Source organism: Eubalaena glacialis, chromosome 9 (assembly GCF_028564815.1).
Source record: "Eubalaena glacialis isolate mEubGla1 chromosome 9, mEubGla1.1.hap2.+ XY, whole genome shotgun sequence".
Classification (NCBI taxonomy): Eukaryota; Metazoa; Chordata; class Mammalia; order Artiodactyla; family Balaenidae; genus Eubalaena; species Eubalaena glacialis.
This window is the reverse complement of record NC_083724.1, coordinates 7,972,555-7,997,572: the sequence shown is the minus strand read 5'-3', so window position 1 is coordinate 7,997,572 and position 25,018 is coordinate 7,972,555. Positions and strand designations below refer to the sequence as shown.

The 25,018-nt window shown below is 56.5% G+C and overlaps 1 protein-coding gene across 1 annotated transcript; it reads left to right on the top strand.

Moving 5' to 3' along the window:
- Nucleotides 1–1,060: 1,060 nt before the first annotated feature.
- Nucleotides 1,061–24,739, top strand: LRRC8A (leucine rich repeat containing 8 VRAC subunit A). The gene is made up of 3 exons (XM_061199800.1): nucleotides 1,061–1,148; nucleotides 15,674–17,838; nucleotides 22,852–24,739. Exons 2-3 carry the CDS (start codon nucleotides 15,682–15,684, stop codon nucleotides 23,125–23,127), a joined length of 2,433 nt encoding a protein of 810 aa, XP_061055783.1. The 5' UTR covers nucleotides 1,061–1,148; nucleotides 15,674–15,681; the 3' UTR covers nucleotides 23,128–24,739.
- The last annotated feature ends 279 nt before the right edge of the window (nucleotides 24,740–25,018 follow it).

Here is a 25,018-nt window from a genome sequence, read left to right as displayed (position 1 = left end):
TTCCAGCCTCAGTGGGTATCCCTCTCTTTGCCAAGGAGGGTAGGGGTAGGGGTAGAGGCTGGCTCCCATGGCTTCTGTGCCTTTATAGACCCAGGTGCTTCACTGTCTAGCTGCCATCACTCTGTGTGGGATTGCCGGGTTATTGACTGTCTCCCTGTGAGGCTGGAGACTATCTCCTGCTTCTTTCCTCCTAGCACAGTGCCTAGAACTGAGTAGGTGTGATAAATGTTCAGTGGTGTAAACAGCTGAAAGGCTCCACAATCCCTTTGTCTGTGTAACCACGCCTCCCCGCCCCCCTTCCTGCTAACTCCTCCTTGTCCTTTGGCCTTCCTTGATGGCTGGGCCACACTCCCAGTGCCTGGCTGGTTTAAATACTCCCCCTACCCTGCTGTAGCCTGACCACACTTCTCTCCCCACCCTCCTATCTTGTCTGGTTCGCTCCTGTGAACAGTTCTGAGCAGAGTGCCTGGCATGTAGTAGATGCTCACTAAATGCTTCTTGACTATAGATGATGGTTGGGTTTTGTGTTTGAGTCGAACTCATGTGTCTGGGTTGAGGGTGTGTCTCTGCCTGGATCCAGCTCACCCTGCTGTAGATCACCTCTCGCCACTTCCCGCCTCCAGTCCTAGATCCAGCCAGGACCACTCAGCAGGCTCTAGATGTCGTGTTCTCTCCCCTCCAGGCAAATGTGCTGGTCCTTCTCCCTGGAATGCTCTCTCTCCAACTCCCACTCTTCCCCAGCAGTCAGCTCAGGCAACACCCTTTCTGGGGAGCCTTCCCTGACCCTACTAGTCTAGGTCTAGTGCTTCTTCCACGTTCCCATAGGGCCCGGGCTCCCCCCAGCAGAGCCCCGGGCTCTCAAGAGCCAGTTGTAATTGTTGCCTTGGCATATCCCCCGCAGACTATCTGATTCTCTGTCATCACCCCAGAGCCCAGCCCAGGCCCTGCACCGAGCAGGGGCTCCGAAACTGTCGGCAGCACAGCAGGTAACGCTGATAGTCACACACGTCCCTGCTGACTGTAGCTCTTGCTTCCTTGTAGGGAGGCAGCTTCCATGGAGCAAAAGGAATGCCAGGACCCTGCCCAGACAGACGTGGGCCAGCCTCAGCACCGACAGCCAACTCGCAGATAGCAGAGCCATCTGCAGGGTAAGGACTGGGCCCCCACCCTCCAGGCCAGCCATGGCCCAAGCAGGTGCCTGGAGGGCAAAGGGTGGTGTCTCTGTCCCTGCAGCCCTTTGCTCTTCTCGCTGGAAGGCCTGGGCTTCTAGGGCAGAGGTGCCAGAAAACAGAATTCTTCCTCCTTCTCCTGACTCAGTGACCAGCTGAGTAGCACGTGGCTGCCATGGTCAGGCTGGCGTGAACTTGTATGGCGAACCCCTGGTTTTTGTCACTCTTGGTGGTTGTTCATGCCGTCTCGTGACCACGTTTCCTGAGGTGTGTTCTGTGGAACACCAGTTTCTTTGGTCACAGTGGTCAGGTGACTCCGGGAACAATACCTTGTCGTAGTCTGTGCTGCAGGACTTCTCAGAGCCTTGAAGGATGTCTCAGAGCTCACTGAGAGCATGGCGAGTCTCTGAGAGGGAGCTAGCAAGTCGTGTTTCCCCACACTCATTTGATCACGTGGATGTCTTTGGGGACGGGGGTTCCTTGGCCTGTGCTTTGGAAAACAGTTCCCAAAGGCAGGAGCGTGCACTGGTTAGGACCCAGACTTTGTAGTCAGACCTGGGTTTGAGTCCCAGCTGTCACATGCTCGACAAGTGATTGTGGGCCAGTCACTGTACCTCTCTGAGCCTCAGTTTCCTCATCTATGGAAAGAGGATAATATTAGCACCTTGCCTCCCTTTAGGGTATTTTGAAGATTAAATATGTTGATATAGGGAAGGTGGCACAGGGTGTCCTAGAACGTGTTCCCTAATCATAGCAGGTGTATGTATAAGCTGCTTAATAATTTGTAAAACAAACCTTATCAGTGATTTCTTTGGTCATTTGCGGAAGCTCAGGGAGTGGCCTTGATCCCCCGTTTACAGACGTGGAAACTGGGGCTCAGAGGGAGGAAGCAACTTGCCCAAACTCATCGGGAAGAAGGCAGGGATGTGGGACCTGAGCCAGGTCCTGGAATCCTGGGCTGGGGTCCTTTGTTCTGTGTCCGAGGGCTCCCTGCCTCCACCTCTCCCATCTAGGCTTTTTTTTTTGGCGGCTGCATTGGGTCTTCGTTGCTGCATGTGGGCTTTCTCTAGTTGTGGCGAGCAGGGGCTACTCTTCGTTGCGGTGCGTGGGCTTCTCATTGCGGTGGCTTCTCTTGTTGCGGAGCATGGCCTCTAGGCGCACGGGCTTCAGTAGTTGTGGTGCATGGGCTCAGTAGTTGTGGCTCGCGGGCTCTAGAGCGCAGGCTCAGTAGTTGTGGCGCACGGGCTTAGTTGCTCCGAGGCATGTGGGATCTTCCCGGACCAGGGATCAAACCCGTGTCCCCTGCATTGGCAGGTGGATTCTTAACCACTGCACCACCAGGGAAGTCCCTATAATGTCTTGATTTTAATGTCATGTAGAAAGTGAGAGTCTTCCTTGATCTCTATCTCCAGAGATTTGAGTGAGGAGGGGTAGGTTCTCCCACATGTATTTTTACCATTTGCTTATTTTCCTAAAACCAAGTCCTGTTAGAGCTGCTGGTTTGCGGCTTGCTCTTGTTTCATTTAATGGTCCGCCCTGGACCTCTTCCCCAGGCGAGGGTAGAGCTGTGGGTGAGTCCTGTCAAAAGGTCCCGACGTGCTCCCGTTCCTCCCACCCCCACTGCTCCCCTGTCTCCCCATTCTGGGGTTTTTGAGCTGTTTGTCAGGGCATTTTCAGCAGCAGACGGGGGTGGGAAGTGCCTGATGTGTGATTTTGTTGACTATCCTGTTTACTGGGACAAGGTCAGCAAACCCCAGCCCTGCCCTGTAGGAGTTTCCTGTTGGTTTTGAGGAGCTCTTACCTCCCCCCGCTAGAGGGGAAGCCTGAGCCGAGGTCTCTGGCCAGTGATGAGCAGGAAGCAGCAGGTCCTACTTATCTGAGATCAGAATTCCTCCTCTGTGCCAGGGAGGAATGGCGTGGGCCAGCCTGAGAGGTTTTGGCCTCCGGGTTTTGGCCCTCCTCTGTCTGCCTGAGGCAGGGGCTGCTGTGTTGCGTTGGCCTGAGCCTGGCCCTGAGTCCGTTCACCTGGCTGTCCTGGTGGACGGCCCGATCTTGGTCCCCCTGGATGCTCCTCTCAGATTTTAGCCTTGAGGGTGGACAGGTGAGGCGATGGGGTGGGGGGACGGGGGGGGCTGCCCTGGGACCTGGGTCTAAAGATGCTCTGCTGGGGCGTAGACACCTCAGGCCGGGTTTCGGCAGGAGGAACCCCCGGCCTGGCAGCCTGGCTCGGCAGGGACCACCCTGGGAGTGAGGTCTGTGCAGAGACGCGTCCCTCGGCTGGCGGTGTTCAGCTCTCCGTCCGGACCCTCTCCCTCTCCCGTTTCTTTCTCCCAGTCTTTCCTGGAGTCTTTTTCCTTCCGGCACAGGCCACTTGGGGCCGCTTCCTGTGGGAGCCCGGGAGCTGGCCTCTCGGTGGACGATGCTCTGCTTGCCCTCCTTCCAGCAGCAGAGCCTTCACGTCCACGGTGGCTGCGGTCCGAGCCCAGGCGGCGCGCCGGTCACTGTGAAGTTTGCCATCTTGCCCGCCACCGCCTCCTGCGTGAGGTTGTGTTACTTTTACAGGCGAGGAGACCAGGGCTCGAGGCACGAGGGCTCCCACCCCAAGTCGTACAGTTAAGGTGGCAGAGCCGGGACGCGAACCCGGGTCTGTTTGCCTTGGCGGCCTGTGCTCTTTCTACCCCACCTTCCGTTTGTCTCTTTCTCTAGGTTCTCGGGCTTCAGGGTGCTTCAGAGTCGCCCGAGAGCTTGTTCAAAATGCTGGTTCCCCTGGACCCATCACCGCAGGCCTCCAGAGTCCGAGTTGGGGGGTGGGCCCAGGAACCTGCACTCTGAAGACACTCCACAGGCCGTCGTGAGGCTGGGGGTCTGCCGACTGTGCCGGCCAACACTGACCAGGGCGACTGTCGGCGCCGGTCCCCCCCAGCTGCCGCCAGAAGGCTCGCCCTTGGTGTGGAGGCGGGGCTGGGCTCCCTCAGGCCCTGGATTTCAGTGTGTATGTGCGAGCGGATGAGGTCTCTAGAACAGCTTTTACACCCAGCCACAAACATCTCCCTGTGCGCTTTCCCGACCCGTTTCTACTGCATCTCACATCTCGTAAAAAGTTCTTTGTTTAACTGTCTCTTGAGGACTTAAAACCTCAAAATTAAATAGACACTGCGATACAGCCTCATGCCGGGAGCCGTGTTCCACTGGAGTAGAAGTGGCTGTAAAATTCCATGGCTCTCACGTGGCACCTGGGCACCCTCAGCGGCGCCACTGCCAACCTCATGCCGCCGGCAGAGTTGGCCTGTTGGCAAACGTGCCGACCGGGTGGGGCGGCATAGGAATCCTTCTGTCACATCTCCCGGCTGGTGCCCTGGGTCAGGATCCCCGGGGGCAGCCCCCCACCAGCCCAGAGAGCCAGGCAACAGACGGCTTACCCTCGGCCAGGCCCCCTTGGTCCCAATCCCCTTGGATCTCAGCAGATGAGTCTGCGGCCTCCCTTGGGTGCTCCTGCCCACTTTTCGTACGCTGTCTAGGAAAGCGGCGCTGGTGTTCAAAGCAGATCAAGGCCTGTCTTCAAGGCCCTTCTGCCCCCCGTGGGCCCAGACCCAGCACCTGGCTTCCGGGCTCAAACCCAGAGCTGGGCTCCCTCCCAAAGTTTCCTGAGTATGGCCTGCTAGAGTTCCCTGCAGAGACCTTGATTCCATGTACCCCTCCGGAAATGGGGGTCTTGTCCCAGGAAGCATTTCCAGGGTCTGGGTGCCCAGGTAGGTCCAGGAGACCTGCTGGCCTTTGCGACAGGTGGGCACAATGGAAAGGCAGACCTGGGTGATCTTCCCCACCATCTTCTTCTAGCTGTGTGGCCTTGGGCAGGTCAGTTAACCTCTCTGGGCCTCAGATTTCACACCCCTAAAGGGACTGATAAAACCTTCCGTGATGGTAACAGCAGCTGACTTAAGCAGAGTCTTACTACGTGGTAGGCCCTGAGCCAAAAGCTTTCTATGGACCGCCTCGTTCAGTCCTCACCACCGCCCTACCAGGAATAGACTCAGCGGCCACTTCATGGATGAGGAAACCAGAGCCCTGGGAGGGAAGTGACTTTCCCAAGGTCACATGCTGGTGAAGTGGGGAGCCGCCGTACCTGCGTTCCTGGAAATTGGGGGCCAAGGCCCAGGAAGTGCCAGGCGCAATGCTGGCCCGCAGTCCGCGTCAGTGACCCGGAGCTCATGTCAGTAGCACGCCAGCCTGGTGGGGTGAGGGGACGGCCTGAGCCTCAGGCCTGGCCTGCTGCCTCTGAGTGCTTGCCTCGGGGAGCCATTGAGGGAAGCCCCAGGTGGGTGTCCTTCACCTGTGACCCTTCGCACCCCGCCCCCCCCCACACCGGAGGCCGCCGGTACCCTTGCAGGTTTGCACGAGGAGCATGAGGACCAACCTGTTTGGGAGGCCCAGCCCACACGGAGAGGAGTTTGGAACTGAAACTTGTTCCCTCCCCCCTCCCACCCTGGGCGGCTCCCCTCTTCTTTCCCCGGAAAGTGAGGGTGTGCCCTTCTACGCAGGGTGCATGGAGCCAGGTGGTGCCCCTAGCCCGCAGCTGCCAACTCTCCCTGGCTGGGTGTGGGGACCTCCAGGGCAGTGCCTGTGCTGGGGCGGGTGCGGGCCGTGTGCACCAGAGCGGGCCCTCTCCTCCCCTCCTGCTCTGGGAGCAGAGGAGGCCCCAGGGTGCTGACCGAGGAGCAGATTCACAGGCCCAGAGCACTCCCAGGACAAGACCCGTGACCCAGTGTCTTCCTCCGGCCTCTTGGGGGTGGCCCTTCCCCCTTCCCTGGGAGAGCCTTGGAGGGACAGCCTCCCCAAGATACGAGGAGGGGCGAGAGGAGGGGTGAGGGGCGCAAGCCTCCTGCCTCCCCTCCCTCCCGCCTGGGAAGTTTTCCCAGCCTCTCTATTTGGGCTATAACAAAAGGCTCTCTGTGCCCTGTTTACCCACAGCCTGGCCTGCCTGCCGGGGCTCAGGTGTGAAAGCCAAATCTCTGCAGGCCAGCATGGGGGTGGAGCGTGCTTGGGTGGTCGCCCAAGGGGGCAGCGTGTCATTTCTTTGACTTCTTTCCCCATCTGTGAGAAGCTTCAGGAGGAAATCAACAACGTGGACCAGGCTGGACACCTAAGGGGTGGTTCTGCGAACCGCTCGCCAGCTGTCTGTCTCTGTCCTGTCCTGGGGTCCTGAGCCTGGGCTCCAGAAGTTCAAGGCCATTGAGTGTGGTCTCTGAGTCCTGGGAGGTCCTGGGGGCCTTGGGGAAGCTTGGAGGTATTTGTGCTTGTGGCTCAGCGCTCTCCTGGGTGTCTTCCCCCACTAAATTCTGGGTGGGTTTCTGCAATGGCATGTGGGTTGGGATAAGTATAGTGCACCTTCCTCTGTGCCAGGCCTTGGGTTGTCCCATAATATGTGCATTATGTTATTTTTAATTCTCACAATAAGCCTCTGAGGTACTGTAATATTCCCATTTTACAGGTGAAGAAACTGTGGCTTAGAAAAGAAAAGTCATTCTTCCCGGGGTCTGAGCTCACCCACCCTGAGGTGTTGCTTCCCTGTGCCCTGTCGAAGCGTGTTTGTTACCTGGGTAGGGCAGGCAGGGGCAAGCTAACCTTTTTCTTACATGATAGGTGGCAGGTACTTCTCGTAAACTCTTTTACAATATTTAGAAACCACATGGTGAGGGAGTGTTTTGTTTTTTTCCCAAGTATTTTTTTCTACTCACAAAGGTGGCAAATTTAGGTACCACATACTGGAATCATGAAGTATTTGTTGTTTTGTGACATTTTATATTGTTTTATCATGCATGATATATCATATATTTTATATGCTGGTCAACATCTTTTATTTTATTATTACTTTATATCTCTTGGACATCTTTTGGGTCACTGTATACAGATCTATGAGGTAGGTAGCACTGTTCTTATTTTAAAGTTGCAAAAACAGAGGCTTGGGCTAAATAATTTGCCTGGAGTCATGGAATTATTTCATGCTCGAGCTGGATTTGAATCCACGTCTCCCCAGTTCTAAAGCTATTGCTCTTCACACTCGCCGAGGTCTGCCTGCCGCCATGGGGAGGAGAGGGGCTCTCTGGGTTGCCCTAGTTCTGCCGCAGGAACCTGGTCCCGCTTCTCTGCAGCTGCGTGCGCTGCACAGTGGGAAGGGTCTAGCTGCGTCCTGCGCGGTTCTGCATCTCCCTGGGGCAGGGCAGGACCGGGCAGGGGTGATGCTGCATGCTGCAGTGTCCTCAAAGGCCGCAGGTGCCACTGCGCCAGCCAGGAGCAGGCCGGTTGGAAGGAGGAGCTGAATCTGCTGCCCTGGTGATCATCTAGTAGAGGCTGCCTCCGGCTGAGCCCAGCAGGTGTGAGGACCAGAGAGAGGAGCGGCCAGGAGGAGTAGAAACAGGTGCTTGTTCCGGTAAATTTTGTATGAAATAGTTTAAGCACACACGAACGTTATAAAACTAGAGCAGATATCTTTGTACCCAGGACTCAGCTTTGTTCGACTTTCATGTTTGGCAATAATTGCTTCAGATGCGCGCGCGCGCGCACACACACACACACACACACACACACACACACCCTTCTCTCTCTCCCTGTCTCAAATCATTTCAGGCACAATTTAAGCCTCTTCCCCAATCCCCCCCCCCCCCACACACACACACCCTTCTCTCTCTCCCCGTCTCAAATCATTTCAGGCACAATTTAAGCCTCTTCCCCAATCCCACACACACACACACACACACACACCCTTCTCTCTCTCCCTGTCTCAAATCATTTCAGGCACAATTTAAGCCTCTTCCCCAATCCCACACACACACACACACACACCCCCTTCTCTCTCTCCCTGTCTCAAATCATTTCAGGCACAATTTAAGCCTCTTCCCCAATCCCACACACACACACACACACACACCCTTCTCTCTCTCCCTGTCTCAAATCATTTCAGGCACAATTTAAGCCTCTTCCCCAATCCCACACACACACACACACACACACACACCCCCTTCTCTCTCTCCCTGTCTCAAATCATTTCAGGCACAATTTAAGCCTCTTCCCCAATCCCCCCCCCCCACACACACACCCTTCTCTCTCTCCCTGTCTCAAATCATTTCAGGCACAATTTAAGCCTCTTCCCCAATCCCCCCCCCCCACACACCCCCTTCTCTCTCTCCCTGTCTCAAATCATTTCAGGCACAATTTAAGCCTCTTCCCCAATCCCATTTTCTTCCCTCTCTAGATGAAATTAGCATCTTCGTTTTGGGGCTCTCCAAGCATGTGTTTATTTATTTTTGGCTGTGTTGGGTCCTCGTTGCTATGCACGGGCTTTCTCTAGTTGCGGCGAGCGGGGGCTACTCTTCGTTGTGGTGCGGGGGCTTCTCATTGCGTTTGGCTTCTCTGGTTGCGGAGCACGGGCTCTAGGTGCGAGGGCTTCAGTAGTTGTGGCACACGGGCTCAGTAGTTGTGGCTCGCGGGCTCTGGAGCACAGGCTCAGTAGTTGTGGCACATGGGCTTAGTTGCTCCGCGACATGTGGGATCTTCCCGGACCGGAGCTCGAACCCGTGTCCCCTGCCTTGGCAGGCGGATTCTTAACCACTGCGCCACCAGGGAAGCCCCCATGCATGTGTTTATACCTTCACTACACTTGGATATGTACATTACAGAAAACCTTATATAAGTTGTGTATCATTCTATAGCTTGTTTTTGGGTTCAGCATTGTTTTGGGGTCTGTCTATGTTGATATGTGTAGCTAAAGTTCACTAACTTTACTGCTTTAGCATTTCACCGGATGCTTAGAGCAATTTATACTTTCTCCTGTTGATGGACATCTAGGTTGTTGATTTTTTGCTATTAGGAACAACTCTGGAGTGATCATTATTGTCTGTGGCTTCATGCGTATGTGTAAAGTGACTCTCTAAGATCTTTACCTAGGAGCGAAATTGCTCCGTTGGAGGATGCATACATACATTCTATCTCCTCATTTAAGAATTCAACATTTTTGTCAATCGCAAGGGAGCGAAATGGCATGTGACTGTCTTAATTTGCATTCCCCGATTAGTAATGAGATTAAGAATTGTTTCATCCATGAATTTCCTTTTGTATTTTTTTCCCGTGAATTGTCTAGCCGTATGTTTTGCCATTTTTTGCCTGTTGGATTGTCTTTTTCATATATTTGTAGCAGTTCTATATTTGTTCTGGATATTAATCCTTTGGTAGTTATACCTATTGCAAATATCTCCTCCAGGTCTGTGGGTTCTTTTAATTTGTTTATTATTATGTCCTTCGATGTGCATGCATTTTAACTTTAATGTGATCAATAGGTCAATCTCTTCCTGTAAGGATTTGTATTCTTTGTGATAAGAAATCCTTCCCTGTCTTAAAGACATCGAGATGGTCTCTTAGATTTTCCTTTAAACATTTTCAAGTTTTACCTTAGGTCTTTAACTCATTGGTATGTATTTTCCTGTAAGGAGGTAGATGGGGCTATGCTGTTTTCATATGAGTAACTAAGCCAACTCTTTTCATGGACACCCATTTTTTCCCCCGAACCTGCATAGCCGACACTGTCATATCTAAGTTTCCAGAAATTTCGGGGTCTGTTTCTAGGCTCACTCTTCCAGTCCTCTGGTGCATCCATCCATCCCCATATCAGTACCACACTGGCTGAATTCCTAGAGCTTTATAGTAAGTCTCCTCCCACGTTAGTCTTCTGAATTGTTTTAGCTATTCTTGATCCTTTGGAATCTTGATTTTTTAAAATCTTTTTTCTTAATTACCTGAGTAACATATGCTTATAATAGAAAATAGAGGTAAGTTTGGGGTGAAAAAAGATTATAAACAGCAGGCTAATCTCACCGCCAATATTTTTCAAATATACATCTAAGTTATTGCAGGAGGCTTATTACTCTCTCACAGTTTTGTTACCTACTTTTTGCATTTAACATATTTTGTCATGTCATCAAGTGTTTTGCTCTAACTTGTTTTCATTATTTCATAGTATTCCATCATCTGATCATTTAATAGGTATTTAACCAATCACCCAGTAACAGGCATCTGGATTGTTTCCAATTTTCCTGGGGTATAAATAACACCGTGATGAACGTTCCTGTGACTAAACCTTTGTCCTAGAGTCTTTCCCTGACAATTGCCAACCTCCCTCCTACTTCCTCTCCCTCCTGGCTCAGCCCAGTTCAGCAAACCTTTACTCCACTTTCGGTATTCCGGGCTCTACACAGAGACTGGGATGAATCTGGAGTGGTCCCCATCCTGTAGGGCTCCCTGTCTGCCCCCATCCCCACCCCTTGGTGGTCTCTTGCCCATGAGCTTTGCCTGGTACAGCCAGGGTGAACCCCACCTCACTGATGGGTGTCAAGCCCTGACCTCCAGGCGGGCACAGTCTGTAGCTTTAAACAATGCATCTGTTCTGGAAGAAGGAGGGTTAGCTGGACGGGAGCTCAGAGGACAGCAGGGCACGGGGCCTTTTTGTCTTTCTCATCCACCTCGATTTCAGCCCTTTAATCTTTGCCCTCTGTTCAGGATCCTCTCCAGATTCTCCATCTCTTGGGGCAGAGACCTGATCTGACCCGACTCCACCCGACTCCCCATCACCCTCCGGAGACTGCCCTCTGAGAGCCACAAAAGAACACCTGAACTCTCCACCTGAGAGCTTATTTTTTTCTTTCTTTTCTTCTAGGCTCTATTTATTTTAAATTCTGTACTACTTTTCAATCACAAAGGTAAGGCATGCTGGTAAAAAATTCCAGTTTCCTTTCATCCTGCCTCCTATTCCCACTCTAAGAGGGAGCCGTTCCCCAAGTTGGTCAGGGTTTATCAGCATGGGATTGTATTTATTTATTATTCTGGATCTCGCTTTTTTCCAAAATGGCATTACATACAGAGCTCCTTTATTCTGCTGAAAAGGCCCTGTTGTATTCTAGAGGCTTCTTTAAGGGACCAGGATCTGCTTCCTGCCCACCTCCTTTGTGCCTGGCCCCACCTAACTCTGCCCCTTTGCCAGGTGTCAGGGCAGGCGTCTTGGGTGCTTTTCCTTCTTCCATTTCCTTCCTTCGTGCTCAGGTTCTGCGCTCTTTTCATCTACCCGTCGACTGTCTGTTGAAGTCAGGATTGCTGTCGGGGGCCAGGTCTGCATCTGTCTTAGCCTCATTCCACAGATGGGGGGCATAAGGCTTAGAGAGGTGAAGTCATCTGCCCAGCGTCACTCCATTGCTGAGTGGCAGAGCCCAGGCTGTCCCGGCTGGCCCTCTCCCTCCAAGCTCCCATCACCGTTCTTCCTTGCTCTCCACTTTCCTGAGATCCCCCCCACAGGCTGTCGGGGAAACCTCACTCCTGTGACTTCCTGATAGTCCTGAGAGCTTGGCAGGGCATCTGTTACCATGTGCATTTTATGGATGGGTAACCAAGTCTTGGCTGCTGGAGGCGCCTCTCCCTCCCTGCTGGCTGTAGGCAGGGACTGCCAGGACCAGGGAGTGTCTGTGGTGGTGCCAGTGGGAAGGGAGGTGTCAGGGTGGGCGGAGGCCTGGATCACGTGCCCCTTGGTACCTTGACCACCTTATACAAAATGTGGGCACATCCATGACAGATTCTCTCTTCCCTTCCTGACGGGGAAACTGAGGCCCCGGGAGAGAAGCTGTTGCACACCTCTGTTAGGGGCAGTCCTGGCTGCGGAGGACCGGAGGCCTCAGTGCAGGGAAGGGATGAATGCACTGCCTACAGGAAACTTCCTGAAAAGGGAACTTTCCGTAACTAGGAAAAAAGGCCCCTTTTCCCTTATGGTGCTTTCCTGACCACCCCCAGGTGTGCCCTGGGGCAGCTGTCAGCTGGGATCTGCTCCATCTGAATGGCTTCCTGGAAGTGCTGCTTGTCAGCGCTCCACCCCAGAACTGGGTTTGAAGGTGGCCTCTAATCCCTGACAGGCAGTGTGAAGTTGGGCACGTGACTTCTCTCCCCAAGCCTCAGTTTCCGTATCTGTAAAATGGGCATGAGGAATATTATTCAGCCTAGAAAAGGAAGGAAATTCTGGCACCTGCTAAGACTTAGATGAACCTTGAGGACAGTATATTAAGTGAGAGAAGCCAGTCACAAAAAGACAAATATTGTACAATTCTACTTATATGAGATACCTAGAGTAGTCAAATTCATAGAGATAGAAAGGAAAATGGTGGTTGCCAGGGGCTGGGGAGGTGGGAATGGGGAGTCGTGTTCAGTGGGGACAGAGTTTCAGTTTTGCAAGATGAAAAGAATTCTGGAGATGGATGGTTGGTGATGCTTGCGCAACAAAGTGAACATACTGAATGCCACTGAAGTGTTATGGTTAAAACACTAAAAATGGTTAAAATTGTAAATTTTATATTTTGTGTATTTTACCACAATAAAACTGTTGTGAGAAAAAAAGAAAGGGTACCAAAACAGTGTGCACCTCTTGGGCTCCTGAGGATTCTGGGCTGGGCCCTCATTCTCAGAACAGGAGCTGTTCCCCCCAGGGCCCTCAGGGTTGGGCAGGAACTGGGAGGGGGCCCAAAGCTGCCTCAGCTTCCTCCCTTGCCCCGCCCATCTGAAGCTTTGGCACCACCCACCACCCAGGCCCCGCCCTTCCCCGCCCCACTTCTTCCCCATCCCTCCTCAGGCGCTCTCTTGATACCTTTATTGAGCACCTGTTGTGTGCGGTAGACCCTTGTCCTCCAGCAGCATCTGGAGGAAAGGTTGAAGCTTGATGACACCAGTGCAGACTGCCTGCTGCCCTACTCTGTCCTGTGCTTTAGAAGCATGGAGTCCCCTGGGCTCTTCCGGGCAGCCCTGCGAGGAATCTGCCCCTGGCATTTGTGAAGAACCTGAGGCTGAGAGCCAGAGAGGACCCTGCCCGAGGCCAAGGCAGCAGCAGAGCCCCGGCCTGCACACAGGTCACATGCTTTCGGCTGCTGGCTCCCCCCCGTCACCTCCACTCCAGAGGGGCTGCCCCGACCACCTGGCCGTCTCCTCTTGGGGGCCAGTCGTGGGGAAGGCGCAGTCCCTGGCACCCTGGGGACTAAAGCCTGGGCTTTGGCGCCTGCACCTTCTTTCCAGATTTCCCCCAAAACGCCGTCAGAGAGGGGCAGTGACTTGTCCAGAGTCCCACAGTGAGTTGGTGGCAGAGGTGAGGCAGAAACACGGTGCAGCTAAAGGGTGACCCCTCCCAGACAGGTCCCCCACACGAGGCCGGGCCTGCCCTTCTAAGCTGTGTGACCTGGGCCCCTGGCTCTGCCCCTCTGAACCTCTGAGGCCTCCTCGGCACAGTGGCATGGGCGCAGGCCTGGGCTGCGGAGGCACCGGCAGCCTCGGGGACCAGCACAGGACCATCCCCTGCACGAAGCCCTTCTCAGCAGGGAGGTGGCATCCATCTCTCCTGCCATAGCCATGGCTGCCCCCTGCCCTGACTCGAGTCTAGTTATTTGGACACTCCTCCGTCTCTCCCACCCCTCCCCACATGCTCACACTGGCCCGAGAGCCCCCTGGGGCAGGGGCCTTTTAGTGGTCACATTTGTTACCCACAGAGGAACGGGCCAAGGGCTGAACGGAGAGCTTAGAACGTGCTTCGGGACAGGTGTTTGGGGGCCAGGGGGCGGGAGGAGCCAGCCACGCTCGGTGGATGGGACTGTCTCCCACCTCTTGGAGCCTCAGGGTCCCTCACCTGTGACGGAGCTGTGGACGGTTCCCATCTCAGACCCAGAAGGAGTTAGGAAGGCGACATAAGCAAAGCCCCGGGACAGCAGGGCCCGGAGACAGCTCCTCACCGTGAGAGGCTGAGTGCTCTCCAGTACGTGACACGCCCACTCCCCCCCAGCAGTGAGGTTGCCACCACATCCTGCCTGGCCATCCGCCGCCCCCACCCCCAGCGTCTGGCATCCTGCCCTGGCAGTCTCATCCCGGACTCTCCAGGGGCAGGCTGTTGCACATTCTTGGGCCCTCTGTCCTGGCCCCTCCTACCTTCCGGTCCCCGATCTTTGGGCGCCTGCCTGGATCTGGACTCGGGGAGCCAGGAAGGGAGGGAGGAGTGTCGGGGTGTCTTTCAGCTGGGGGCCGGCTGCGTGATTCAGCAGACCCTCCCCTGGACGGCTGCTTGCCCAGGAGTGTGGGTGGTGTGAGGAGCCAGCTGGTCATTAGGGGGCCCGGGCCTTCCTGTGGGGCAGGCTCTCACCCTGGCCTGTGAGTCCCGGCCTCACCAGGAGGGCTGACCCCTGGGCTGGAGCCGCCGGCTCAGGGCAGGTGGTGTTGTCTGCTGGCCCTGCGGGGACCTGAGCTCTGGGAACCCCGGGGGGGGCAGGGAAGCTGGACTCCCGGGCTCCGTCTCTCGGCCCTGCCCTGCGTGGGGCCTTGGGCAGGTGGGCAGCGAGCCTGTGCAGTGGTGAGAACCCGAGTGGGGAGGTGGAGGGACAGGCCTGGGTTGGATCTCGGCTCTGGCCCTGAGTAGTAGAGTGACGTTGGGCAGGTGACTCCCCTGAGCCTTAGTCGTCCCATCTGTGAAATGGGGCCAAAGATAGACCCTGCATCTGGATGTCAAAGGGACCCCACGAGGAGGATTCCATGGTAAGGGCCAGCCCGGTGCCTGGCGCACGTTCTCTGCTGAGCACCCCTATTCCCTCAAGGGGTCTAGGTCTGCTTTCCTCCTGTCCTCACCCGTCCCGGCGTGCCCGAGGAAGATGAGATGGGAAGCATCTGGTGTTTGCAGGGAGGCCCTGTTTTGTGAAGTATTTGTTACTATTGTCACTATTAATATTATAGGTAATCAAAATAATGTGGCCCCGTCCCATAACCTGGGCACCCTTGTGCCTCTCCCAACAGAAACAGACCCATTTGTCAAAACACAGGTATTTAGGGACTTCCCCAGCAGCCCAGTGTTTAGGAATCTGGGCTTCCACTGCAGGGGGCACGGGTTTGGTCCCTGGACAGGGAACTGAGATCCCACATACTGCGCGGCGCAGCCAAAAAAAAAAAGTGAGTTCATACTAAGCCCCCTCTTCTGCATTTGGCTTTTCTCACACTTTGAATAAATCTCTTCGGACCAGTGGCGCAGCTTCGTGGCAGCTGGTTCCGAGTGAACTGGAAGTTTTCAACTAGCCCCTCTGGTTGGTCTGATCATTAACAGGATGGAGTCTAGACAGGAATTCAGGAATGCTCCTGCTGAAACGTGGGGGTCCCTGTGAGGCTGCTTTCGCAGTCTGTCAGCGTGGCCTGGATCTCAGTGCTCAGCCTTCCTGTCTGTGGAATGGGGAGGCTGCCTGCCTTCCCTCTGGTGGTTTCCCAGCCACCTGGTGACCATATGGTTCCTGGGCAGAGGCCGATCCGTGGGCTGGCCCATGAGTGTTGCCCAGCTAGTGTGACTCACAGCTAGACTTGAGGTAGAATTTTGGACAGTGGGTCCACTGTCTCCTGCCCCTGACCCCCGGGTCTCAGAAAGCCAGGCCACCCTGCAGTAACCCCCTCCCGTGGGTCCCTTTCAGGTTGAACCATGATTCCGGTGACAGAGCTCCGCTACTTTGCGGACACGCAGCCAGCGTACCGGATCCTGAAGCCGTGGTGGGATGTGTTCACCGACTACATCTCCATCGTCATGCTGATGATCGCGGTTTTTGGCGGCACACTGCAGGTCACCCAGGACAAGATGATCTGCCTGCCGTGTAAGTGGGTCACCAAGGACTCCTGCAACGACTCGTTCCGGGGCTGGGCGGCCCCCGGCCCAGAGCCCCGCTACCCCAACTCCACCATCTTGCCGACCCCCGATGCTGGCCCCACAGGCATCAAGTATGACCTGGACCGGCACCAGTACAACTATGTGGACGCCGTGTGCTACGAGAACCGCCTGCACTGGTTCGCCAAGTACTTCCCCTACCTGGTGCTTCTGCACACACTCATCTTCCTGGCCTGCAGCAACTTCTGGTTCAAGTTCCCTCGCACCAGCTCGAAGCTGGAGCATTTTGTGTCCATCCTGCTCAAGTGCTTCGACTCGCCCTGGACCACGCGAGCCCTGTCGGAGACGGTGGTGGAGGAGAGCGACCCCAAGCCGGCCTTCAGCAAGATGAACGGCTCCACGGACAAGAAGTCGTCGACGGTCAGCGAGGACGTGGAGGCCACCGTGCCCATGCTGCAGCGAACCAAGTCTCGGATCGAGCAGGGCATCGTGGACCGCTCGGAGACGGGCGTGCTGGACAAGAAGGAGGGGGAGCAGGCCAAGGCGCTGTTCGAGAAGGTGAAGAAGTTCCGGACCCACGTGGAGGAGGGGGACATCGTGTACCGTCTCTACATGCGGCAGACCATCATCAAGGTGATCAAATTCATCCTCATCATCTGCTACACCGTCTACTACGTGCACAACATCAAGTTCGACGTGGACTGCACCGTGGACATCGAGAGCCTGACGGGCTACCGCACGTACCGGTGCGCCCACCCCCTGGCCACGCTCTTCAAGATCCTGGCATCCTTCTACATCAGCCTGGTCATCTTCTATGGCCTCATCTGCATGTACACGCTCTGGTGGATGCTCCGGCGCTCCCTCAAGAAGTACTCATTCGAGTCCATCCGCGAGGAGAGCAGCTACAGCGACATCCCCGATGTCAAGAACGACTTCGCCTTCATGCTGCACCTCATCGACCAGTACGACCCGCTCTACTCCAAGCGCTTTGCCGTCTTCCTGTCGGAGGTGAGTGAGAACAAGCTGCGGCAGCTGAACCTCAACAACGAGTGGACGCTGGACAAACTGCGGCAGCGGCTCACCAAGAACGCGCAGGACAAGCTGGAGCTGCACCTGTTCATGCTCAGCGGCATCCCCGACACCGTGTTCGACCTGGTGGAGCTGGAGGTGCTGAAGCTGGAGCTGATCCCCGACGTGACCATCCCGCCCAGCATCGCGCAGCTCACGGGCCTCAAGGAGCTGTGGCTGTACCACACGGCCGCCAAGATCGAGGCACCCGCCCTGGCCTTCCTGCGCGAGAACCTGCGGGCGCTGCACATCAAGTTCACGGACATCAAGGAGATCCCGCTGTGGATCTACAGCCTGAAGACGCTGGAGGAGCTGCACCTGACAGGCAACCTGAGCGCGGAGAACAACCGCTACATCGTCATCGACGGGCTGCGCGAGCTCAAGCGGCTCAAGGTGCTGCGGCTCAAGAGCAACCTGAGCAAGCTGCCGCAGGTGGTCACGGACGTGGGCGTGCACCTGCAGAAGCTGTCCATCAACAACGAGGGCACCAAGCTCATCGTCCTCAACAGCCTCAAGAAGATGGCCAACCTGACGGAGCTGGAGCTGATCCGCTGCGACCTGGAGCGGATCCCCCACTCCATCTTCAGCCTCCACAACCTGCAGGAGATCGACCTCAAGGACAACAACCTCAAGACCATCGAGGAGATCATCAGCTTCCAGCACCTGCACCGCCTCACCTGCCTTAAGCTGTGGTACAACCACATCGCCTACATCCCCATCCAGATCGGCAACCTCACCAACCTCGAGCGCCTCTACCTGAACCGCAACAAGATCGAGAAGATCCCCACGCAGCTCTTCTACTGCCGCAAGCTGCGCTACCTGGACCTCAGCCACAACAACCTGACCTTCCTCCCCGCTGACATCGGCCTCCTGCAGAACCTCCAGAACCTGGCCGTCACGGCCAACCGGGTGAGTGGCCCGTGGCGGGGGTGCTCCTGAGTGTGGAGTCTTCAGCTGTGGTTCCCAGGCCCCCCTGGGAGGAGCTGGGTGAAAATACAGATTCCCAGGCCCCGGACCAGACCTGCTGAATCAGAATCTGTGGGGTTGGGAGGCCGTCTCTGCCGCAGAACGTGGACATGCCAGGAGGGATGGTGTGGTCGAGGTGGCCTTGGGCGGGTTCCTCGAAGGCAGTGATGTGCACGGGCAGGAGGTCCACGGCCTGCCCTGCTCTCTCAGAGCTCGGTCGTGGGAGGTGGGACTTAGCCTGGAGCTTGCAGTGTCTTTCTCAGCTTGTCCTGGACCAGATTTGGAGCCCAGGATGGGCCCACAGGGACAGAAACTTTGTGGGTGACTGGTGCAACTCCCAGCGCCACTCACACCCTTTCCCCTCTGCGTTTTGAGGGTGGCAGAGGGCAGAGTTGGGCCTAGCTGGGGCTGGTTTGTTACCACTTGCCTTTCTGGAGAGGAAATTGTGCAAACCGTTGTGAGCCCGCGGTACTGGAGGTCACGCCCGGGAGACGATCGAGACCTCTGGCGGCTCCTGTGCACCAGCCCCTTGCCTATCTGGACAAGCCCCCCACCCAAGGGCCCCTCCGCGGAAGCAGGCAGGTGGGGGTTGAGGGCAGGTGGTCCTGTGGCTTTGTGGCCTGGCCTCTGCCGTGGAAACAAAGCCACAGCTGCTGGGGGGAGCTCCCCCTGCCCTGCCCACCCCTGCTGGGGCCCTGCAGGGAGGTTGATATTGGAAAGAACGTCTTCCCGGTTTGTTCCTACTCTGAGTGGAAACCCTCTTGCAGTGAGGAGGGTGGTATCAGGGTGGACACTCTCGCAGTGGGGCTGGGGGGTGATGGAAGCCCGTGGCCGGGGGCTGGGATGCTGAGGGAGATCCAATCCAGCCAGCACCTCTGCGCCTCTGTTGCCGGCAGCAGCATGAAGCCGCCCCGTGGGTTTAAGGAGCTCCTGCTCTGTGTCCACCCTGCGCTGGGCACCCTGCTCCCGGCATCCTGTGAGTCCTTCCGGCAGGAGCTCTCTCCAGCAGCCTGGAGGCAGGCAGCCCCTGAAATGCCCCGTTCTAGGAAAGGACGTGCCTTCTCCAGCATCACCCAGATTGGAGGGTCCAGGCACCCCAGACCTCTGACCACCAGAACCCCTCCCGTCTTCCCTAAGCCTCTCTCCCTGTAAACCACAGAGATTTTGACAAATCCTTTCTCCCTCCCTCAAATTATACCTGTGTGCATGTGTGAGAACGTACAGGGGTGAAGGTCAGATCCCAGGCTGCTTCACTCTGGAGAATCCGCCTCCAGGGCCTGGGACAGGCCCACCGGTCAGGAAAATTGGCCTCCTGGGGAGAAGCCCCATTTGGGGAGCATAGGACAAACACACACCTCCTTTAGCATGTTGAGGGGGACCAGGTGGCTCCCCCAGAGCACAGTGCGGGGCCAGATTGCCCCTGGAGTTGGGGCTGACTTGGGCATCCCAAGGACCCCTCGTGGTGCCCGCTCTGTCCCGGGAGCTGTGTGGGCACCAGGTCTTGATGGGGCCTTCCCAGCCAGTGGAGGGTGGAGGGTGGGATTCCCGACCTGTCCCCACCCCCAGCTCCTCACCCCAGGCCTGGCTGCCAGGTCATGCCTGTTGGCTGAGGTCACCCCTCAGGAAGAGCTGGGGGCAGGCACGCTGTCCCAAGGCAGGAGACCCTCTGACACCCAGTTCAGCACAGTGCTTAATCATGTCCTGTCCCCACCCGCTGGAATGCCAGAGGCCTTTGTAGGGAAAGAAGTTCACTTGGGCCAGTCCTAGTCAGGCTCCTCCCTTTAGGCAGGAGCCCCGCCCCCCCTTCCTCCCTCTGGGCCTGGCGGTTCCTTGTGAGCCACCCCGGGCTATGGGCTATGTGTGAGTGGACAGGCAGGGGTGAGTGTGGCCCGGCTCAGGCCCTCGGCCTCTGTTTTCTTAGGTTTAAACTCATGTTAACGAATAGCTCGATAAGTGGGCGTCCACTGGTTTGGTTATTCATTGGGTCATTGATTTGGTGAATGTTTTTTGAGCGCTCCTAGTGTGGAGCAGGGAGCTGGGGACCTAGGAACAAACAAGCCCCCGGCTGCCCATCCTGAGCTCACCTCTCAGGGAAAGACAGGCAACCAGCAGTTAGCACAGTGGACGAGACTAAGCTGGGGCACAGAGGAGTGGCCTCAACCCGGACTTAACCCAGGGCAGGCGGGCCTCCTGGAGGAGGGGACATCTCACCTGGCCCTGCAGGACAAGGAGGAGTTAGCCAGGTGAAGAGGAAAGGGAGAGTCTAGGAGGCTCTGTCCACAGGGAACTGAGAGCCCAGGGGGAGGAGCGGTGAGCTGAGCCCCTGGAATTTGGACTTTCCCCTGAGGCCAGGGCTTGAGGAGCATCCTGTTCTTCCCACTTGGTTTCAGATAATCTGTCTCACATCCCTTCCCTTGACCCTCTGACAACAAGGACCTTGGCTCTTTCGTCCAGTGCCTGACGTGGAGCAAAGCGTTCACCGAATTCCCATTGACTGAGCGACGAAGGAATATGCTGCCTTGGAATTTAGAGAGCTCGCTCCTGCTGCAACTCGAGGGTATTGGGGGTGGGGCAAGATGAGAGGTCAAGAGCCGATAGAAAGCCCGTGGGCAGCTGTCAGGCGGGGGCGAGGCCTGGACTGGCAAAGGCTGCCAGGGATGGCGGGACGGACGGATGTGGGGGAGACTTCGGGGGTGGAATCCACAGGACGTGAGCGGGATTGGATGTGGGGAGAGAGAGCTCCGACGTGACTCGAGGTTTCTCACCTGGCTGCCTGGGTAGCTGGAGGGTCATTGAGGCCAGGTGTGGGACAAGGCACAGGTTTTCAGAGAGGAGAGCGTAGGTCCCATGTTGGGACATCCAAGGGACCAGGTTGAGTCAGCCTGAAGCTCAGGGAGTCATCCGCCCAGGCTCCTGGGTGAAGATGGGTCCTCGATGAGGTCATGGGGGAAAGGATGGAAGGAAGGGGAGTCTGGCTCGAGCCTTTGGCATGGACGGCGAAGAGCAGGGCCAGGCAGGAGCGGGTGGGCACAAAGCCCACGGGGAGTCAGGTGAAAGGAGAACAGATGCATGTCCAGTGGATTAGGAGTGACCGTTGGTGGCTCTGGCCAGGTAGCTTCCAGGGTGGGCAGCGGCAGAAGCCAGATCACGGCGGGCCGAGGAGAGAGACGGCGTCTTTCCAAACGGTTTGTTGGGAAGCCTGGAGAGGCTCCTGGGAGGGTTGTCTTTTTTTCAAAGACCAGGTGGACTTGAGGGGGAGCCAGTGCTGATGGGGGAGCCGTTGAGGTCCCTGAGGAGGTGGGAGAGGGCGGGATTGGGGTGACGGGAAACGACTTCACACCTTCAGCGCACGAGCACACCTCACGAGGAAGGACAGGAGTGGCCCGGGTGGGGCAGTGACCCACCGAAGGCACCTTCTTTTCTCTCCGTGCACCTGGAAAGAGCTCGCTGCTGGTCTGGGGGGTGCTCCGGGGAGGGGACGTGTCAGGGGGAGAGCTCCGATGTGAGCCCCAGCTCTGCCACCTGCTGGTCCGGCCTCTCCCGCTCCCTGGCCACTGTATGTGTCACCAGAGGAGGCCAGTGTCGGGCGCAGTGGGGTCTCTGGGAGGCTCTGGCCCCTCCGTCCTGCCAGAGCCCGCTTCCCATCTGCCCTCTCACCTTCATGTCCCTGCTGACCTGGAAGCTACCTCTGCCCCATTCCTGACCACTGGGCCACGTTGGAGCCCCAGGTCAGGAGTCCCCTTTAAAACGGTCACAGTGTCCCTCATGGCATGGCCTCTGCCTTCTCAGCGGGAAAATGGGGACGGTGACAGAGCAAGCTCCCCGTCACCCTCACATGGGCTCGGGCCCAAGTCCCTTGGCTCCTGCCCTGCTGGAAGGGTCCCTCCTGCCCACCATATCTGAAGGAGGCGGTTGTAGGAAAATAGGCTCAGTAAGAGCTCGTGTTTGTAGCTGATAGCTCACAGGAGGGCGGGGAGGAAGCTGGCTTTTATGGGGTTCTTCCCGTGTGGCAGGAGACACGGCAGGTCCCCACCCAGTCTGCACCACCAACAGTGTGGACAGTTGGAGCACGGACTGTTGAGCCAGGTTCGAATCTTGGCTCCACCACTTTCCAGCTATGAACCTTTAGGCAGGCTGGCTCCTTCAGGGCCTCAGTTATCCCATCTGTAAAATGGAAAGAGTGTTTACAAAGTACTTACAGGTAGTTCTGAGGGTTCAGTGAGTTAATAGCATCAGCGCTCAGAGCGAACCTGCCCTGTAGTAAGTGGCATGTGGGTGTTGCCCATTATTCAAATTTTGCAAAATCAGAAGGAGGGGGCTCTGAAGGGCCAACACTGGGTTCCCCGCACCCACCATCAGCCTGTGACTTGACAGGTAAGGAAACTGAGGCCCAGGAAGGGGAAGTGATTGGTGAGTTCTCCCCAATTCTCAGCAACAATTATAAGGGTATAGAATTTTCTCAGCAGGCTGCTCTGCTTTCATAAATTGTTCTTAAACCAGGCAGGACCAACAGCCTGGCTTCTGGTGAGCCCTGGGTGGTGGAGGAGGGGGTGCAATTGGGAGTAGCTGGCTACTGTGATTTGCTTCTGGGGTGCCAGGCGCTGGGAGACAGCGGGGAGCACGGCACACCCAGCCCTGCCTTCTCAGAGCCCCCTGTCTGGGGGTGACAGGAGATCAAGCAGTTTCACCACGGAAGGGATCAGTGCTGTCCAGGGGACATGGGTGCCATAGGTTACCAGGAGGTCAGGGAGGCTTCCTGGAGGAAGTGACTGCAGAGCTGAGACCTAAAGAACAGGGGAAAGTTAGCCAGACTTGGGCCCAGATTGTGTTGGTCCCTGGGGTCTGGGGTAGCTGAAATGGGCATCAGAGAAGGTGCTGGTGCCCAGGGCAGGGAAGCCCAGAGGCCCAGGTCCGAGGTGCGCCCGCCTCACTTCACCCTCTGCTCCTTCCCTGTAGATCGAGGCGCTGCCCCCGGAGCTCTTCCAGTGCCGGAAGCTGCGGACCCTGCACCTGGGCAACAACGTCCTGCAGTCGCTGCCCTCACGGGTGGGCGAGCTGACCAGCCTGACCCAGATCGAGCTGCGGGGCAACCGGCTGGAGTGCCTGCCTGTGGAGCTGGGCGAGTGCCCTCTGCTCAAGCGCAGCGGCCTGGTGGTGGAGGAGGACCTGTTCAACACTCTGCCCCCCGAGGTGAAGGAGCGGCTCTGGAGGGCTGACAAGGAGCAGGCCTGAGCGCCCACGGGCGCTGAGCACGGGCTGCCCAGAACAGCCAGCAGCGGGGCCTCTGGGGAGGCCTCAGGCCCAGGATCCCAGGAGCCCCTGACTGACGACCAGCCCAGCCTCTCAGTGGGGGCGGGGCAGGAGCTGGGCTACAGGACCGCACCTGAGGGGCTGGCCCCTTTCTCCTCGAGACTCATGCCCCCCGCGGCAGGCACCTGAGGGGGAGATCAGAGGCCTGTAGTCCATCTCTGAGCACAGTATTTGGACAATCAGGGCCTCCTCCCTGGAGGCCATCTCTGCCCCAGAGGCCTAGCGACACCAGAGGTCCAGGGACACCTACTTAGTTCTTGGTATTTATTTTCTCCGCCTCCCACCCCCTCCCTCCAGATAACTTATACATTCCCAAGAAAGTTCAGTTCCAATGGGGGGTGTCTGAGGAAGGGTGGGCTGCATTTCCCTTTTCCTTTTTTTGGTGGTTTCAAAACCATTTAGGGCCCACCCAGCCTTGAGCCGAGCGGTCCAGGGTGAACCAGCTGTGGGACGGTCACCCCAGAGGTGCCAGGCTGGGCTGTGGTGGCACGGCCCGTGGGAAAGCAGGCCACCAGGTGGAGAGGCCAGGCCTGGGGTTTGCTGCAGCAGTTTAGATTTTTTTTTAAGTAAAAAAAAAAAAAAAAAAAAAATTTTTTTAAGCTTTGAAAATCGATGGTTTGGGTATTAAAAAGAAAAAACTAAAAAAAAAAAAAAAGGACACTAAAGGCCAGTGAGTTGGGGTCTCAGGGTGGGACAGAAGTTCCCCTTGAGGAGAGCAGCAAGACACTGAATTGTGTTTCCTTCCCCCGGGGTGCAGGCTGCAGGATGTCTTCCGAATCTGCTGTGACCTTGGTCCAGGAGTCTGTAGTTCCTCTCCCCGCCTGGGGCGGGGATTGTTTTGTCTTGTTTTTAGTGTCTTGTTTTCTTTCTCCTCCATGTATCTTGGCAGGCTCTCATTTCTGTGACTGTTGGCCAAAGGGAATGTTCCGGAGCTTCCAAGAAGGGAGGGGACTCGGGTTGGCTAATCCCCGGATGAACGGTGCTCCATCCCCACCCCCATCCCTTGTCGCCGTGTTAAGGAGCCCAGAGGAGCCCCCTCACCCAGACTTTGCTTTCCCACCTCACGCTCATGAGTCTGCCCAGTGCTACTACTGGCCTCAGCCGCTGACGTCAGTCCTGTCACCACCTGGTCCTTCACAACGGACACTTGGAGGCGGGGCCGCGTGAGGAGGTTGCCGCCGGGGAGGGCAGGGTCCCCAGGTTCTGGTTCCAGTTTCTGTCCCAGGCGCCTGGCATGTGCAGCCCACTCAGCGCCTGGTGGCGGGAAGCCAGCTCACTTTAGATCAGTCACCGGGGTCCCCGCTTTAGAAGGGTCCCCACCTTAGATCGATCACTTGGACATTAAGGCACGTTTTAGCGTCTCGTCTTAATGATTATGTGCACTCGTCCATTTGTGTTTTCTGCGTCGTGTCATTGGATGTAATCCTCAGAAATAATGCACACTAGCCTCTGACAACCATGAAGCAATCTGTTACACGTGGGTCTGAACTTGTAGACTCGGTTCAAATATCAAATAAATCTATAACAGAAAGTAGCCTTTGGAGGTCTCCATGTCATGGGGGGACCCTTCCCTCAGCTCTCTGAGGCCCGCTCAGCCCCGTGGACTGGTTTGTGGAGTGACCATTTATCGGGCACCTAGAAGATAATGAACTCTGCTCCTCTGCCTGCCCCGTGAAACCGGAAGCTCCTCGGAGGCAGCTACCGGACATGAGCTGGACGCAGCCCCTGTTACACATCCGGTGTGGGCCCCACCAGGATCCCACAGCCAGCACGTTCTCTGCTGGCTGAGGCCTAAGGTTCGGGCCCTCCTGAG

What these genes read in the sequence shown, in the direction of transcription:
- LRRC8A (XM_061199800.1), top strand. Translation starts at nt 15,682, where the DNA reads ATGATTCCGGTGACAGAGCTCCGCTACTTTGCGGACACGCAGCCAGCG. An exon ending in TGGCCGTCACGGCCAACCGG is followed by an intron (nt 17,839 to 22,851) that starts GTGAGTGGCCCG and finishes CCTTCCCTGTAG; the next exon opens with ATCGAGGCGCTGCCCCCGGA.